The following is a 17,631-nucleotide window of genomic DNA, read 5'->3' as shown; positions in this document are numbered from 1 at the left end:
ACAGCCTCTCTTGCATCTGCCATTCATCAGGGAACAGCCCTTGTGGAAACCCCTCCTAGTCCTCTCGTTTCGTTCCACTTCTTTTAATAAATGGCTGGAGAGTTTCCCCGTGTGGATGTGCCGAGGATGAGCCTTCACTTTGATTGGGTTCTTGCCCTATGAACAGCGAACCTTCTTGTTTATCCTGGTGGACTTGAACCCCTATCCTTAAATATGGATATTCATATTTGATCAATTCTCAGGAGTACAGCTGCCACTAAATGCATTTATTCTTTTAAGAGATGTTGTCGTGGTGCTTTCCAAAAACTGGAGGAAGAGCAAGTCAAGGAGAGAAAGGATAAAATGCTTCCTCCCTGAATTTAAATTGTGTAGATTGAATGAGGGGACAGTGCAGGGTGAAGACCATCTGAGCTGACATTATTAGTTCTTCTCCTACAAACTGCGGACTCCCCTAGGTCACTCCTGGGCCTCTCTGGAGGGGGACTTTCACGGGGTCTGGGAAAAGATAGTTATTTTCCTGTGATGTGCTTATTGTAGATATTTTTCTTTCTTTTTTAAAAAATATATTTTATTGATTTTTTTACAGAGAGAAAGGGAGAGGGATAGAGAGTTAGAAACATCGATGAGAGAGAAACACCGATCAGCTGCCTACTGCACACTCCCACTTGGGATGTGCCCGCAACCAAGGTACACGCCCTTGACCGGAATCGAACCTGTGACCCTTGAGTCCGCAGGCCGACGCTCTATCCGCTGAGCCAAACCGGTTAGGGCTCTTTCTTTTTTAAAAATATATTTTTATTGATTTCAGAGAGAAAGGGAGAGGGGGAGAGAGAGATAGAAACATCAATGATGAGAGAGAATCATTGATTGGCTGCCTCCTACACGCCTCACACTCGGAATCAAGCCTGCAACCGGGGCATGTGCCCTGACCCGGGAATCAAACTGTGACCTCCTGGTTCATGGGTCAATGCTCAACCACTGAGCCACGCCAATCCAGCCTTGTTGGTATTTTTCAAAGAATCAAATCAATATTTTACAAGTTTGTTAGTTTTAATACAGAAAATACCTGAATATCTCACATAAAGCCAAGTTCTTTGAAGTCCTCAATACGTTCTTAAAATAGTTTTTGAATTGAGATTTAATTCATATACCATAGGATTCAACATTTTAAAGTACAAAATTCAGCAGGTTTAGCATATTTACAAGGTTGAGTAGCCATCACCACCAGTTAATACCAGAACACTCATCACCCTAAATGGAAAGTCCATACCTACCCAATTCTCCTTTGTCCCCATCCCCTGCCAACCACTAATCTACTTCCGACTCTACTGATTTATCTATTTTGGACATTTCATATAAATGGGATCTCTTGTGTCTGGCTTATTTCATTTACCCTAATGTCTTTAAAGTTTAGCCATATTATAACATATATCAGGACATTATTTCTTTTTATGGATGAATAATAGTCCATTGTATCTATATGGCCCATTTTGTTTGTCCATTCATTAGCTGATAGACTTTTATGTGGTTTCCACTGTGGGTTGTTATGAATAATGCTGCTATGAACATTTGTGCCCAAGTTTTTGTATGAATACATGTTTTTAGTTCTCTTGGTTATATCCCTAGGAATAGAATTGCTGGGTCATATGTTTAACTCTATGTTACTCTATTTTTAACTTTTTGAGAAACTGTCAAACTGTTTCCCACAGCAGCTGCACCATTTTACATTTGAACCACCAGTGTGTAAGCATTCCAATTTCTCCACATCCCTGCCAAAATTTATTTTCAGTGTTCTTGATTCTAGCCATCCTTGTGAGTATGATTCAGTAATTTTTAAGCGTGTTATAGATTCTGAGACTAAAATTGCTGGGGTCCAGCCCCAGCAGGTCCAGGGGTTCCCAAAGGCGTAGTCCGAGTCGGCGAAGAAGGAATGACATGGAGGCAGCGTTCAGTTGATCAGCAGCCTAGCCAGGATCTCTAGCCAGGATCTCCAGCCAAGTTCTGGTCTGGATCTCCAGAGAGGTTCTGCTTAGGATCTCCTGCCAGGGTCTGTGTCCATGTTCTCTTGCTAGGTTTCCAGGTTCTCCAGCCAGGTTCTGTAGCCATGTTCCCTCGCTAGGTTCTCCAGCCAGGTTCTGTCCAGGTTCTCCAGCCAGGTTCAGATACCAGGTTCTAGTCAGGTTCTCTTGCCAATTTCTGTAGTCAGGTTCAGTCCAGGATCTTTTGCCATGTTCTCTCGCTAGGTTCTGTCTCTAGGTTCTGAGGCCAGTTTCTGTCCAGGATCTTTTGCCATGTTCTCTCCAGCGAAGTTCTTCTGTCTCTAGAGAATGTTCTGTGTAGGTTCTGTGCCTAGGTTCTGTCTCTCCTGGTTCCGTATTCTAAGTTCTGTCTCTTGCTGTCTTATTACATCTGTATTTATACCAGTTGATTCAATCCTATCAATCTCTATTACAAAGGTTAGGGCGTTTCTTATCTCCATTCCAGGGAGTAAAGATTATGTAGCTTAAGCATGATTGTTCATAGTTAAAGTGATTAATTACCCACCTGGCACTTAGTTAAGAGGTTTTATTCCCTCCCTAACTTCAGGGGAAAATCCCTACCTGGGGAAACAACCTTTCTCAGAGAGGAGACCTTGGTTAAAACACAGTGCCAAGAAGGTGAGCAAACATATTAAGAACAGTATGCCATATGTGCCAGGTCCCTTGAAACAGCAAGCATGGACCGGCTCCCGGCATAAAATGTTTGAGAGTTGTTTTCCTAACAAATAGCTTTAAAAACATTTAAGAAAACAGTAAAAAAAAAAGTTCAAACCAAGTTCATAGATACAGAGGGCAGATTGGTGGTTGCCAGAGGTAGGGATGAGGGGGACAGACAAATGGGTAAAGATAATAAAAAGGTACAAATGCCCAATTATAAAACAAATATGTCTCAGGCATATAATGTACAGCCTGGTGAATATAGTTAATAATATTGCATTGTATATTTAAAAGTTCTTATCATAAGAAAAAGAAATTTGCAACTGTGTGGTGAAGGATATTAATTAGACTTACTGTGGTGAACATTTTGCAATATACACATATATTGCATCACTATGTTGTACACCTGAAACTAATATAATGCAAAAAACCTTAAACATAATAACCAACAATAACTCCACAATGTTGTGCAATACCAGGGAAATCAAGTTTGCCTGGGAGAGATCCAAGTTCTACCTTTGTACCAGCACAATTATTCATAGTGTCTCCTTTAACTCTCAACATGCCCTGTTTAGATGGCAAATTATATAAACACCTTAGTTATGAATCTATGTTCACATGTCCCCAATTGATGTAAATATATCTTTTTACAATTCATTTATTGAATATGAGATCCAACATTGCATTTGATTAAGTGAGGTGTCTTCAAAAACTTTTAATCTAAATCAGTTCTTCCTCTGCTCCGGTTCTTTCATGCTAGTTATTTATTGATGAAACCGGGTAATTTGTGGAATTTCCCACATCCTTACCTTGGCTGATTATATTTTCTTGGTATCGTTTAATTTGTTTCTTTGTCCTCCATATTTCTTCCCATTGGGTAATTAGAACTAGATGTTCGATTAGATTTAGGTTCAAATTTGTGCAAGAATATTTCATAGATGGTGTGCACTTCCTATTGCATTGCATTAGGAGGCCCATGGTATCTGGTGGTCTCACTTTTTGTGATAAATCAGTGGGTTCGGGTTTTGTTACCTCAATACAGCCAGCATAAAGTTTCCCATCAACATTCTACCCCATAATTGTAACAACTATAGATGATTGTTGCCTCCTCTCAGTGCTTCATTAGGAGTTGTGATTACTGACTTTCCAATTCTATCAGGCCTGTTGCATTTGTTACCTTTATAAACAACCTGGGCATCTTGAAATATATAGCAGAATAAATGCTTGATCCCCCCTCCCCCACTCTAATTTACCATTTTTAAAAATAAAGAGTTGGTATTTAGCTGATCCAAAGGTGAATGATGAGGGATTCTTTTTTCTTTTTGAGTATTACTATGAACTCATGGATTTTGCCTATAGTTGATATATTTCTTTTTTAAAAATATATTTTTTATTGATTTCAGAGAAGAAGGAAGAGGGAGAGAGAGATAGAAACATCAATGATGAGAGAGAATTATTGATCAGCTACCTCCTGCACACCCTGTACCCTGACCAGGAATCGAACTGTGACCTCCTGGTTCATAGGTTGATGCTCAACCACTGAGCCATGCCGGCCAGGCTATAGTTGATATATATCTATCCAATAGTCATTATTCTTTTTTAAATCCAAATTGTTCCACCTTTGGCCAAATAGTGTCCCATAATCTTTGATCTTGGGGTCTTTTGACATAACCTCAGTAGTGTTTGATAGCTACCTGGCTTTCTGGCATAATAAAATGCCATGCCATCCTTGCCCCAGTCCTGAAATCAATAGTTGCCTAAAGAAGTCCTGGTTCCTCTTAGTGGACAATGGCATTAAATTATGAATTTAAACACAAGGGTTGCTCACAATCATTAGATTGTCATTGCTTCTTGGCTTTTTCAGTGAACACAACTAGGATATATGTATTTTGTAGAAAGATAAAATTTAATCATAAATTCATACTGTAATTGCCAATTCAAAATTTTGATTACAGAACTTATACCTACCTATACTGATTTGATATTTGTGTCTCTTTTATCTCTTACTGAAGACCTTGGTTTCCAACAATATTGATATTTATTTGCTATTTTATATACATGTATGTAAAATGTACATAATGCATAAAGTAGCATCTAAATAACAATACTAGCATTATTACTAACAAATATTATACCTACATGCAGTTTGGTCTGTTTGCTATTCTTTTTTGTCCTTAGGATATGTCACCATAAGGATATATAGTGAATAATGAGTTTTAAAGTCAGCTTCTTATTGTTCTGTGCAGTTATAGGAGTAACCCCATGAATGCAGGGTGGAAAAAGGTAAGTTTACAGTTATCAGTCTGAAAAACACAGATTTTGTTCTTATATTTTTATTTATTATTGTATTATTTTCCATATAAACAACTGTAAACCTACTTTTGCCCCACTCTGTACTTTGACTAATGGCTTTTTTTTTCTTTTTAAAAATTATGTAAAACATGCACACGATTCCAACAAACTATAAAACACAGTATATAAAGTCTAGCTTCCATTCCCATTTCTTTCACCCTCTCTTATGTGTGACCATTTTTACGAGTCTGTAATTTATACTTTCCTTGCTTCTTCTTTAAAATGTAAGCAAATGCACACATCTTTCTAAGAAGAAAGGCAACATATACTGGTGCATGGTCTCAGCCTTGCTTTTTCACTTAATTTGTAGGAGAGTTCCACGGCCTTCCACAGAGATGGTCTTCATTCCTTTGTCCAGCTGCACAGAACTGCATTGTGTGGGTATACGGTGGTCTATTCAACCAGTCCTCTGTGGATGGCCATGTGGGGGTCACAATTGCGTGACTTAAACTGTGCCAGGCGCTGAGGGTAAGTGCAGGGTGTCTGGCCTCAGAAAACTGAGTGTTGGGGGAGACCTCTGCAATACAAGTACTTTCCTCATAAGGGAGTGAGATCTTGGATCCACTTAGCACTAGGGACTCCTGGAACAGGGAAGACAGGCTCCCACACAGGACGGATGCAATAACTGTCTGTGGGTTGGCATCTTGCTGGTCCTTAGTACGGGAGAACCCCCTTGGGAGGAAATGATTTTTATCTCTATTTGAAATTGCTTAGAAAATCACGAGTGCCACCGTTTGGTCAGAAAAGGCAAGACCAAATGAAAGAGGCAGAGAAGGGCCCCTAACCACGAGATTCCCCCGAAAAGAGATGTAACTTAATACAGAAGCTGTGGTTTAACTACAGGCGCTAACATCTGTGCAGTATATCTTAACACTGAGCAGAGTGCTCTAAGCAGTTTGCATATTTATTTAACTCCTTTATTTCTCATAACAAGCTTAAGTAGGGGCTAAATAAAAGTTAAAAAAAGAAAAGGGGACATCTGTAATACTTTCAACAATAAAGCAACAATGCTAAAAAATCAATGCCAAAAATATAAAATAAAGAGAGAAGTAGTGACTATTATTTACCCGAATTTTACAGGTAAAAAAATTAAGGCACAGAGAGGTTAGCGAACTTTTGCCCGAGGTCACACAGCGAGGGAGGGAGGGAACAAGGAAGGAAACATTGGATACTTGCAAGCAGTCCCCTCTCCAAGGATGCTGAAATCTCTCCGCAGCCTCTCCCCTCGCTGGGGGAGAAGAACCTACTCGTGACATCTCCCTCCCGCCCTTCCTCCCCCCGATCCCCCCAGGAAAATGCTTTGGGGCTTTCTATGCACTTCTGGGAGCTCGGAGGCTGGAGGAATCCCAAAGCCAGAAGGCGACTTGCTGGGTGCACCGCCAAGGCTGAGCCGGCCCGCCCGTCTGCGAGGCGGCTGCCGCGCCCCACCCCCACTCCCTGCCCCACGAGCCGGCTCTCCGACCCTCCCGGTGTCCGACGCCCATCTCTCTGCGCTCGGGCCTAGGCACCAATGAAGTTTGCTATCCCGGGCTCCTCCTATAAAAATATATGAAGCCGCGTACGAACTTCCAAAGTTGTTTAGGTACGGGGACCGGCCTTCTACTCTCAGAGAACCCATTGCAGGGGAAAGAAGCACGGCAGACGCCCTGTGAGAATGGCTGGGACGAAAGGGTTGTGGCTCCCTTCCTCATTCAAAACCGGATTAAGGCTAGCTGCATGCAGGGCGCAGCTGCTCGCCCGCCCGCCATCTGCCAACAGCCGCCGCCAGCCGCCCAGCCCCAGCCCCGCAGCCGGCAGCACCTGGCGCCCACTCGCGGCGAGGGTGCCCCCACCTGGACCAGACCACGCGCCTACAGCCCCCCCTAATAACTGCAACCAGAAGTCACGGCTCATTCTATAGACTTGTTTGGGCAACATTAGCTGCTCTAGAGACAACTCTGGGTTATAATGATCCTTCAAGTTCATGTCAGACGGGTCATGTGCCAGAGCGTAACAAGGTTCATGGGCGGCACATCTCACACAGCAGCGTGAACACCCAATCATCACGCTTATGAACTCCGAAAGGATCGGGGTAGGGTTTTGGTTAAGGAACCTCGGATACAGCCCACTGAGTTTACAGAAAGGGTGACCTACATAGTCCGCATGTACTCAGTGTAGACACACAAGATAATGTATATTTTTAAAATATCGCCGACACCCTGTGATTTTATTCTTTTGTTTCTACCTTAACAAATGAAAACAGGAAAAAATTAGAGAGCGGATCATTCTCTATGCAAATTTCTCGCACTAGCCCCACCCTTTATAAAACCCGACTCCGTATTGCTTTACGACAGAATGTCGTGAAATAACGAAGCATTGACGTAGCATTGGAGGAAGCTAGCCTTGTGCTTTACGGCAACGACGTTAGGTACATTCGCGTCCGGATAGGCTCAAGAGGTGCAGGGCAGGCTGCAGGTGTGCAAGGGCTGCAGGTATCGGCATCCGTTTCCGTATCTAGCTTTAGGGTTTGTTTTTGTCTGCTTGTTTTTGAGTCTTCAGGAAGGCGAGAGTAACCCCCCCACTTCTCTGCTGAGAGTCGGAGATTCTGTTACTGGCCCCGGAGAGGTCGCTCTCCCTTCCCTGCGTCGTTTCCTTGACGCACACTTGACTCTTGGGCTGGTTAGACTCGCCCTCCCTTCGCCTAGATGCCTCGTCGTTTGATTTGGTTTTAGTTCTGTTCTTTGGGAGAAGTCCAGCTTCCGGTGCCTCCTGAGCGGATCCCCCTCTCGCCTCCATCTTCGTGCCCCGGGGAGCCCGGCCCCTCGCTCGCCGCGGTCGGGAATGGAGCGGGAGGGCTCTCCGCAGCCTCCACCGCGGGAGGGCTCTTCCCCGCCCGGAGAGCGCCCTGCTTCTGACCTCGGACAGGCCCTGTCCCAGATCCTGCACCGCCTGACCGGCCCGGAGTCCCGACGGGGCAGCGCCAGGAATGCAGCTCTCCAGGACCTCAGCGCTCTCCTGGAGGCCACGGGGTGCGATCGGTTATTTGCGGGGAGTGACACGCCGCTCGGCGGAGCGCCCGGGACGCTGGGGGCGGTGACAGCCGCCCTGGAGAAGCATGCAGCGCCCCGCAAGGAGGAAGGCGGAGCGGATGGGTGCTCTGCGGTGGCCGAGAAGGCGGCGGCGGTTGGGCTGCTGTTCACTAAGCTGCTGAGGAGAGTGGAGTCGGCCAAGGAGTCCCCGGGTTGCCTCGCGTGGAAGAGAGGCCTGCGCCACCTGGCTGGACCCATCTATGTGTTTGCCATCACACACAGTCTGCAGCAGCCGTGGACCAGGCCGGGGGCTCGGGAGGTTGCAAGAGAGGTGCTGGCCTTACTGCTGCGCGTTACTGAGTGTGGTTCTGTGGCAGGCTTCCTCCACGGGGAACACGAAGGCGAGAAAGGGAGGTTTGCTGAGATACTGGGGCTTCTCCAGCCCGATTTGAATAAGTAAGTACCTACCCCTGCAGAAAGGGCCAAGGGGGGAACTGCAGGCTGTTTGAGAATGTGAGAGCGCAAAGGCGGTTAAGGCCCAGAAAGGTTGGGTCTCTATGAATGACATAAGTTGCCCTGGCCGGTTTGGCTCAGTGGGTAGAGCGTCGGCCTGCGGACTGAGGGGTCCCGGGTTCGATTCCCGGTCAAGGGCATGTACCTTGGTTGCGGGCACGTCCCCAGTGGGGGGTGTGCAGGAGGCAGCTGATTGATGTTTCTCTCTCATCGATGTTTCTGACTCTCTATCTCCCTCCCTTCCTCTCTGTAAAAAAATCAATAAAATGTATAAATGACATAAGCAGCTAGTGGTAAATTTGACATTAGCATGCAAGTCTTCAGACTCCACTTTCAAGTGTTCTTGTCGGTTCTCCTGACGACTACCCTGGAAATGGGAAGTTCTGTCTCATTTATTTAGATTGAACTTTCTGAAATAAGACGGAGGTGGGAGCGTGGAGAGGATTTAAACTTGTAGTTTGAACGTAGGGATCTTGAAAGTCATCACTAGTAGATAGGGAGGGATAGTTATTAGATATGGAAGCAGTGTTTGGGATGAAAAATATAGGCTTTAGATTGCTATTAAAGTATTTTTTTAAAAAATAATCTTTATTCTGTCTTTCTCTTTTTTAACACTTGTTTTTTTAAACACTTTATAGAGAGGAAGGGAGAGGGATAGAGAATTATAAATAATGAGAGAGAAACCTCCATCAGCTGCCTCCTGCACGCCCCCAACTGGGGATCAAGCCTGCAACCAAGGTACATGCCCTTGACCGGCATTGAACCCGGGATCCTTCAGTCCAGGGCCGATGCTCTGTCCATTGAGCCAAACCGGTTAGGGCTAGATAAAGTATCATGTTGTGAGTTTCCACTTGCTACTTTGTGTGTTAGTATTTGTGATGAGTGGACATTTGTTCCTGTCCAAGATGACCATGGAGACATTTGATTTAGCCAAAAGGTTCTTGAAATGTGGTCTTTTCCAAAACGTCCACAAGACATTTGGTTCATGCTAGCTCATCTCCCTAACCCCATGTGTTAGGACCAGCAAGGCCGTCTAGTGGAGAAGGGTTATTATTGGCAATACAGGCACAACACAATTATTGGACCAATAAAATGTGATAGTATTTTATGTATGAATCCTGCAAACCAGGAGTATAAATAAATGTTGTGGGTTCTTTGGGCCCAGGGACATTTGCTAAGTGTGGACATTGTTGACAGGACCAAATGTCGGGCTGCTTGGCATGGACCAAAGATGCTCATGGATGTTTGGACCTAATGTGCTGCAAGGGTATCGTAGCACTGCAGTAATAGAAAACTGTGTGCACAGCTGTCATTGTACTAGGAACTTGGAATTAAAAGGCTTAGTTTTGAGGCTGGTGGTGCTTCCTTTTATTGCTTCTGAGTAGGACCAGGTCAAATAATCTCTTGGATCCTCAGTTTTATTATTTGTAACATAAAGGTAATACTGCCTGTTACAGTTATTTTGAAGATTAGTTGAGTAATGTGTGTAAACTCATTACTTGCTGTTCAGATTTACAAACTGCTGTTCAAATTTTGATTCCCTTATAATAATAATAGTAACAACAACAGCAACAAGAATCTGAAGACAGCCCTGACCGGTTTGGCTCAGTGGATAGGGCGTCGGCCTGTGGACTGAAAGATCCCAGGTTCGATTCCGGTCAAGGGCATCCCCAGTAGGAGGTGTGCAGGAGGCAGCTGATTGATGTTTTTTCTCCCATCGATATTTCTAACTCTCTATCCCTCTCCCTTCCTCTCTGTAAAAAAAAAATCAATAAAATATATTAAAAAAAAAGAATCTGAAGACATTTTTATTAGTTATCTCTCCCTTCTCAACATATCCTCACTGTAGCCACTTATCACCATTGCCACAGATCCTTTGCATTGCTGTGCTTATGAATGGCTTCTTCTCATTGGATAAGCTTTAGACTCAGAGCTCTGGGTAAATGTTAAATGTATGTAGTGTAAGTTCTGTAAGTTATTTTGATTTAAGTCTTAAAATGTATGTATGAACATCAGGCGTTACCTTATGTGGGATGTATTTTTTTCATTGACAAGGGCATATTCTGTTTAGCTTAATTTTCTTTGCTAGTTAACACCATGCCACTGTACTTAATTTGGCTTCACATTCCCACTTAGGGAATCCTGGAAGAATAACCCTGCCACCAAACATGTTTTCTCCTGGACTCTGCAACAGGTCACTAGACCCTGGCTGAACCAACATCTAGAAAGGATACTTCCCCCATCCTTGCTCATCTCAGATGACTATCAAATTGAGAACAAAGTCCTGGGTGTCCATTGCCTCCATCACATTGTGCTTAATGTGGTAAGCAGCCTCTGCTCTGATGGACAGACTGAGTCATATGGCTGTTCCCCATCCATGATGTCACTAGTTTATTTTGCCTACTAGTATGTTTGTATCTTATTAACTAACTTTCTATTATTACAGTTATGTGACTAAATTCACTTATTTATGTTTTTTCTCTTTATATTCATTCCATCTGCCAACCTAGTAGAGGTTATATCTCATAGGTAATATATATAAGAAACATGGGCTATTATTGTGCATATAGGCCACTTTCAAACTGAAAGATTTGAGTAATTAACAGTTGACTTTCAAGGATCAAAAAACTGGCAGGGGTTATATTCAGATGTGCAAGCTATAACTCGAGGAAGTTTGTATATTTCTTTCTTAACTGTGTGTCATAGAGCTTTTAAAATACACACAGAAGTAGAGAGAGTGGTATAATGGATCCCATATACCCATAATTCAATTTTTTAAATTATCAACATTTGCCTGCCGTGGCTAACTTTTCTTTTAATTGGGTGATTTGTCTGATTGCAGCCAGCTGCTGATTTGCTCCAGTATAACAGGGCCCAGGTCCTATACCATGCCCTTTTCAACCATCTGTACACACCGGAGCACCACCTCATTCAGGTAATTGTAAGATTTGTTGGTAACTGAGTCTAAGTTCTCAAATTTGAGTGGCAGGTGGCATTATGTGAATAAGAATAGTTGAGAGACATTTTCTTGGAGAGTGAGGATGATAACTAAAAGCCATTGCTAAGCTGAAAATATGAAGGCAGCAGTGACTGGTGAAAAAATCTCCATACCAAGCCACCATCCACATCCTTGAGTACCCACAGAAAAGCCAGTGTTTTTTCTTTATCTGGGTCAATTACATATCACTTGGCAACTTTATGTCTGAAAAAGTTCTATTTTTATTAATTTAAGTGTCTTTTGTGCTGACTTATTATAAACACACACACACACTTGAAATCCCTTGTATGTTGGATGTGTTAGTGTCATTTATTCTTTCCTCCAATAGAAACTGAATACCTACTGTGTGCCAGTAACCATTGTAGGTTCCAAGAGTGAATGAATCAGACAGGATTTCTTAGAGCCAGAGACCCTTTGGGAGATGTTTATGTGAATATAAATGTTTATACATATGTCTACTGCAAGGGTCCTCAAACTACGGCCCGCGGGCCACATGCAAATACAAATATTGTATTTGTTCCCGTTTTGTTTTTTTACTTCGAAATAAGATATGTGCAGTGTGCATAGGAATTTGTTCATAGTTCTTTTTTAAACTATAGTCCGGCCCTCCAGTGGTCTGAGGGACAATGAACTGGCCCCCTGTTTTAAAAGTTTGAGGACCCCTGGTCTACAGTATAAAGTGATAATCTATTAAAGGAGGTTTGTATAAAGTGCAGTGGGTGTCCAGCAATAAGCAGCTAGCCAGGTTTGGTGCTGGTTTTAGGAGGATTCCAGAGGAGGTGGTATTTGCTTATGAAGGATAAATAGGAGTTTTGATGGGGAGGAGGAGGAGAATATTCTCACAACAGAAGGAACAAGTTATAAACAAGTTACATAAAATTAGAGGTCGGCATAACCATATTTCTTTTTTTTTTTTAATTTGTTTTTATTGATTTTTAGAGAGAGAGGAAGGGAGAGAGATAGAGAGATAGAAGCATCAATGAGAGGAAACATCATCGATCAACTGCCTCCTGCATGCCCCCTACTGGGGATTGAGCCTGCAACCCGGGCATGTACCCTGACTGGGAATTGAACTGATGACCTGTTGGTTCCTGGGTCAACATTCAAATGCTGAGCCACACAGGCTGGCACCATGTTTCTTATTTTATGCCTACCCACACTTAACCCCTCACTTTGCCACCTTTCTTTTTTAAATATTATTCTAGGCCAGTGATGGCGAACTTATGACACGCGTGTCAGAGGTGACACGCGAACTCATTTTTTTGGTTGATTTTTCTTTGTTAAATGGCATTTAAATATATAAAGTAAATATCAAAAATATAAGTCTTTGTTTTACTATGGTTGCAAATATCAAAAAATTTCTGTATGTGACACGGCACCGAGTTAAGTTAGGGTTTTTCAAAATGCTGACACGAGCTCAGAAGGTTCGCCATCACTGTTCTAGGCATTGAAAATCCAGGTACTTTACAACTAGAAAAGTTAGGACTCTTGAGATGGTGTTCGAGAGGAAAAAAACACTACCAAAAAACTACAAGAAAACCAAAGAGCCAGAAGAGATAGAAGGGATTGCCTAAACACTGAATCCTCAGATACAGTGGTCCAATTGGACACAAATGAGGACCATCTTAGATTCTATTTAGAAGCAGTTTTGTTTTAAGTACATGTAAGTATTACTTAGACTTAGTAATACAGTGACAATAGACTCAGACTCCTAAAATTTGGGTTAAAGTCCCAGCTGCCTTCCCATTTGATAGCTTAGCAAAGAACAGTCCTGAGGAGAAAGCATTAACTTATTTGGGACTGTCAGATAGAGATAATGTAAAAAAAAAAGAGATTAAAAAATATAAAGTAATATACACTGAATGTATTGTAACGAGTATGTTTTAGAGTTTTATGACATTACATTAATAGATTATTAACGTTGCTAGAAACCTCAGAGAGGGTTGTGAATGCGAATGGATGGCCACAGCTCCTGCCCATTGCTCTCTGCTAGGCTGTGTTGCTGTGTCTGCTGGATCTGTTTCCAGTCCTGGAGAAAGGCCTGCACTGGCAGGGAGGTGCAGCTCGACCCACCACACACTGTGATGAGGTCCTGCAGCTGATCCTGACCCACATGGAGCCAGAGCACCGCATTCTCCTACGCAGGACCTACGCGAGAAATCTGCCAGCTTTTGTGAAGAGGTGAGTGCTCGGGCTGCTGGCTGGCCATCCTCCAGACTTCATTCCTCTGCTGTCACATTTTCTCTTTGTTTGTAGGCTGGGGATCCTGACCGTCCGGCACTGGAAGAGGCTAGAACGAGTCATCCTTGGCTATCTGGAGGTTTATGATGGGCCAGAGGAGGAGGCGAGATTGAAGACATTGGAAACCCTAAAACTTCTCATGCAGTATACTTGGCCCAGGTATACCAGCCAGCAGACATGTGTGGTGAGAGGGGCAAAACTCAGATTTTCTCTTCAGAACTTGACCAGATGTCCATGCAGTGCAGAGTGTTAAGGCTATGCCACGGATACCTCCCATACCTATTGAACTGAGAAAAATGTCATTTAAAAGATAAACTGTACCCATTGTTGCTTCAGGTGTACATCTCTCTAGATTAATAGGCACATTAAATTTAAAAGGCCATGTAGAAGTGCTTCAATAAAGACAGGCCTAGCTTTGTTCATATTAATGTTTTTGACATCCAGTTGGGACCAGAGCACTTCATAGCACAATACTGAACAGTGATCAGGAGAATACCAGGTTAGAATCTGATTGCTTAGAAAGCATTGCAACTCTGGCTTGAAGTAGGTATTGGGAACAGTAAACTGGTATTCAAACATTTTAAGTCAACAGAAGGCTTTCTTTTCTTTTTTTTAAAATCCTCGCCCAAGACTGTTTTTGATTTGAGAGAGAGAGGAAGAGAGAGAGAGAAAGAAAGAGAGAGAGATAAATATGAGAGAGAAACATGGATTGATTTCTCCTGTATGGGCCCAGACTGGGGATTGAATCCAAAATCTAGGTGTATGCCCTGACCGGAAATCAAACCCACAACTTTTTGGTGTATGGGACAACACTCCAACTGAGCCAGGGCAACAAAAGGCTTTCTTGCATGAAATAACAAAGTTTAATTCATCTGGAGTCCAGTGCCTCAACTACATACATCTCTATTCTGAACCATATTATCTCATTTCTTTATAATGTACCCAAGTGTTTCCCTGAGTCACATTTGGAACCAGGTTGCATTTGTTCACTCTTCCTCCCCACTGAGTTATAGGCTCCAGGAGGATGAAGACCACTTTGGTATACTGAGCGTATCAGAGTTTACACAATACCCGGTGTTAGGTGCACGAATATCTAAAGAATGTAATAGATGGACAAATGACACTGAATCATATTCATACTGTCAGGCCTTTAAAGAGCAGAGACCAAGATTCAAAGTAGAGAGATTGGCAAGCAAACTTAAGGGTCAGAAAGTGAATGTGATGTATTGTGGAGGGGGGGGGCTTGGGAAACAGCAGATTACATATTGAATGATGACAGGTAGAAGGCTAAGCAATACACAGATTATAGGAAAACATTTCATTTTTTAGATTAAGGCAGGGGATGCAAACTTTTCCATCATATTTCTGCCCATAATCGTTTATTATGCATATTTTCACACTATGTTAAAATTACTTTCCAGCTGCCATGAAAGCTTTTTAGTTTTTATTGTGGGAAAAAACATACACACAAACATATACTATTTTTAAATGTACAGTTCATTAGGTACATTTCCAATTTTGTGCAACCATCACAATTTTCTTAGAAAGGCTAATAAGCATAAGTGAATAGGGCGGGTTTCACTGGTTGATAGAAAATTCAGATTGACACTTAAGCCCCAGAAGCCAAGCTTATTTCCTCTTTTTAACTTTCTAGCCTGAGACTGCATAAAAGTTAAAAGATAATGGGCTACTTCCTGTTCTCTGGCCGAAAGTGTGGGACCCTGGTAAGGGGAAATCCCAGTTCTCCCTCTTCAGGAGCGGCTGTTTCCTTAGAGTGGAGGCAGGCTTCCAAAGGGGAACAGGCCAGGGTGTGTGTGTGGGCGCTGCTTAGAAAACAGTGGGGCCTGAGGAAATCGAGTCTGGTTTCTGGTTCTGCTTCCAGCTCTTTGTCATTTGACTTTAGTTCCTTCATTTGTGGAGTCTCCAGTTTAACATCCTGATTTAGAGTATGAACAGTTTTTCTTCTCGATTCCAGAGTTTCCTGTAGACTTGTGGTCTTACTGAAGGCTCTCTTGAAACTGATATGTGATGTAGCAAGGGATTCAAGCCTTACACCGGAGACTGTTAAGGGTGCTTTATTAGAGGAGGCCACAGACTGCCTGCTTCTCCTGGACCGCTGCTCTCAAGGACAAGTGAAGGTAAGGGACAGTATGCCACGTGGTTTCAGTTAGGCCTCATTATCCTTAAATCCCGTTTGCTATTCATGTGTCTGGCCAAGTCTGTAAATGAATGTGGAGGGTTCAGGTCTCCATTTCTGGAGCCCTCTAACCTTCTATATATAGACTTTGAGCAAAGGTATTCAGAACTGTTCAGCTCAAAAGGCAGAAGGATTAGAAAATATCTCTGGGGTCTTCTTTCCTGTAACATTTCTCGAGAGCCAAAGCAGAGCACCGCCTAAGCCGTGTTTCTTCTATCCTAATTTCTTCCTTGGTTTCATCGTCCCCAGCATTAATGAACATATTCCCCTCGCCCACCCCCCACCCGGAAAAAAGAAAATACCTCTGGGCCTAGGACAGAAAATGGGCAAAAGGATCATGATCAAGTGTTTATAAATTCTGTTCCAGTTAAAAAAAACAGGTCCAGCCACGTGTGGCTTAGCAGATGAGCAACGACCCAGGAACCAAGAGGTCACCAGTTTGATTCCTGGCCCCGAATCTGGTTTACTGAACACTTGCATTTGTGTTCCACACCCTGTACAACAGCAACTTTGCAGAGGGCCCTCTCGCGCTCCAGGACCCCTCAGGGGATGTCGGAGAGCCAGTTTCAGCCCAATCCCTGCAGGCCAGGCTGAGGGACCCCACTCATTCCACAGACACCCTTCAAGCCACAGTGCAACCCCAGGTGCAGCCGATCATGGAGGGACAGCAGGAGGTTGGCTCCAGGGTGTGTCCAGCCTGTCTTGCCCAGTCCCGCCCCACCAGCCACCTTCTAATTAATTTCCTTTCAATGTGCATGAATCCATGCACCAAGTCACTAGTAGCATATAATAGCTATGTGTGTTTATATATATTTAATAAACTATTGCCTCATTTCTTACTCCATTAGAAGTCTTTATTTGAAAAGGTGTAAGGCAGCATGAAGAAATTCATATCCTAAAAATACTTAGAGATAGCATAGTTTCTTGTTTTATTAGTTTATTCAGATTAAGATTCATCTTTGCTCTTTAATTTCAGGCAGTTTTCAAGTCCTAGATCCCATTTAATTCATCTCAGCTGGTATTAAGCTGCTGCTTCATGAGCCATTTCCAAACATGCCAACAATTCTTAGTTATACTTGTTCTGTGAACTGTCCCCTAGTGTCATCTATTCTTTCCTTCTTTGAGTATGAAACCAAGAAAGAAGAACCAAGGTAAAAGGAAAAAAAAATTACCCCCTCGCCCCCCCCCGCAAAAAAATCAAAACTTGTTTGGTTTCATGTTTCAGGGTCTCCTGGCTAAAATTCCCCAAAGCTGCAAAGACAGCAAGGTGGTGGAGTGTGTCAGAAAGGTGCAGCTGGTTTCTGAAGGCGCTCCTTACAGTGGAACTAAAAACTTTGCAGTACTTTCCTAAAGAGAAGAGGATTTTCTTTTTGTATAAATGGAATTATTTAAAGAAAAAGGTATTTTTGTACTGGACAATATAATTTAGATCTTTTTCCTTCTTGTCTTTTACTTCTAATAGAAGTAGGCACCCTGACCAGTTTGGCTCAGTGGATAGAGCGTCGGCCTGCGGACTGAAGGGTCCCAGGTTCGATTCCAGTCAAGGGCATGTACCTTGGTTGCGGGCACATCCCCAGTAGGGGGTGTGTAGGAGGCAACTGATCGATGTTTCTCTCTCATTGATGT

The 17,631-nt window shown here is 43.0% G+C and overlaps 1 protein-coding gene and 1 non-coding gene across 2 annotated transcripts; one reads left to right on the top strand and one right to left on the bottom strand.

The window, feature by feature from the left end:
• Nucleotides 1-7,012: 7,012 nt before the first annotated feature.
• Nucleotides 7,013-7,115, bottom strand: LOC118652398. Its single transcript, XR_004966628.1, has one exon. It is a non-coding gene; the product is annotated as a small nucleolar RNA U13 (small nucleolar RNA).
• Nucleotides 7,116-7,433: 318 nt separating this feature from the next.
• TTI2 (TELO2 interacting protein 2) lies at nt 7,434-17,598 on the top strand. Its single transcript, XM_036297472.1, has 7 exons — nt 7,434-8,512; nt 10,706-10,892; nt 11,412-11,504; nt 13,561-13,748; nt 13,824-13,967; nt 15,784-15,946; nt 17,231-17,598. Exons 1-7 carry the CDS (start codon nt 7,869-7,871, stop codon nt 17,354-17,356), a joined length of 1,545 nt encoding a protein of 514 aa, XP_036153365.1. The 5' UTR covers nt 7,434-7,868; the 3' UTR covers nt 17,357-17,598.
• The last annotated feature ends 33 nt before the right edge of the window (nt 17,599-17,631 follow it).

The sequence above is a fragment of the Myotis myotis genome, unplaced genomic scaffold (assembly GCF_014108235.1).
Source record: "Myotis myotis isolate mMyoMyo1 unplaced genomic scaffold, mMyoMyo1.p scaffold_m19_p_3, whole genome shotgun sequence".
Lineage (NCBI taxonomy): Eukaryota > Metazoa > Chordata > Mammalia > Chiroptera > Vespertilionidae > Myotis > Myotis myotis.
The sequence above is the reverse complement of the archived record's forward strand: the minus strand, read 5'-3'. Positions and strand labels throughout refer to the sequence as shown.

Coding starts and splice junctions, on each gene's coding strand:
- TTI2 (XM_036297472.1), top strand. CDS start 7,869: ATGGAGCGGGAGGGCTCTCCGCAGCCTCCACCGCGGGAGGGCTCTTCC. Junction 10,893..11,411: donor ATCACATTGTGCTTAATGTG/GTAAGCAGCCTC, acceptor GTCTGATTGCAG/CCAGCTGCTGATTTGCTCCA. Junction 15,947..17,230: donor GCTCTCAAGGACAAGTGAAG/GTAAGGGACAGT, acceptor TTCATGTTTCAG/GGTCTCCTGGCTAAAATTCC.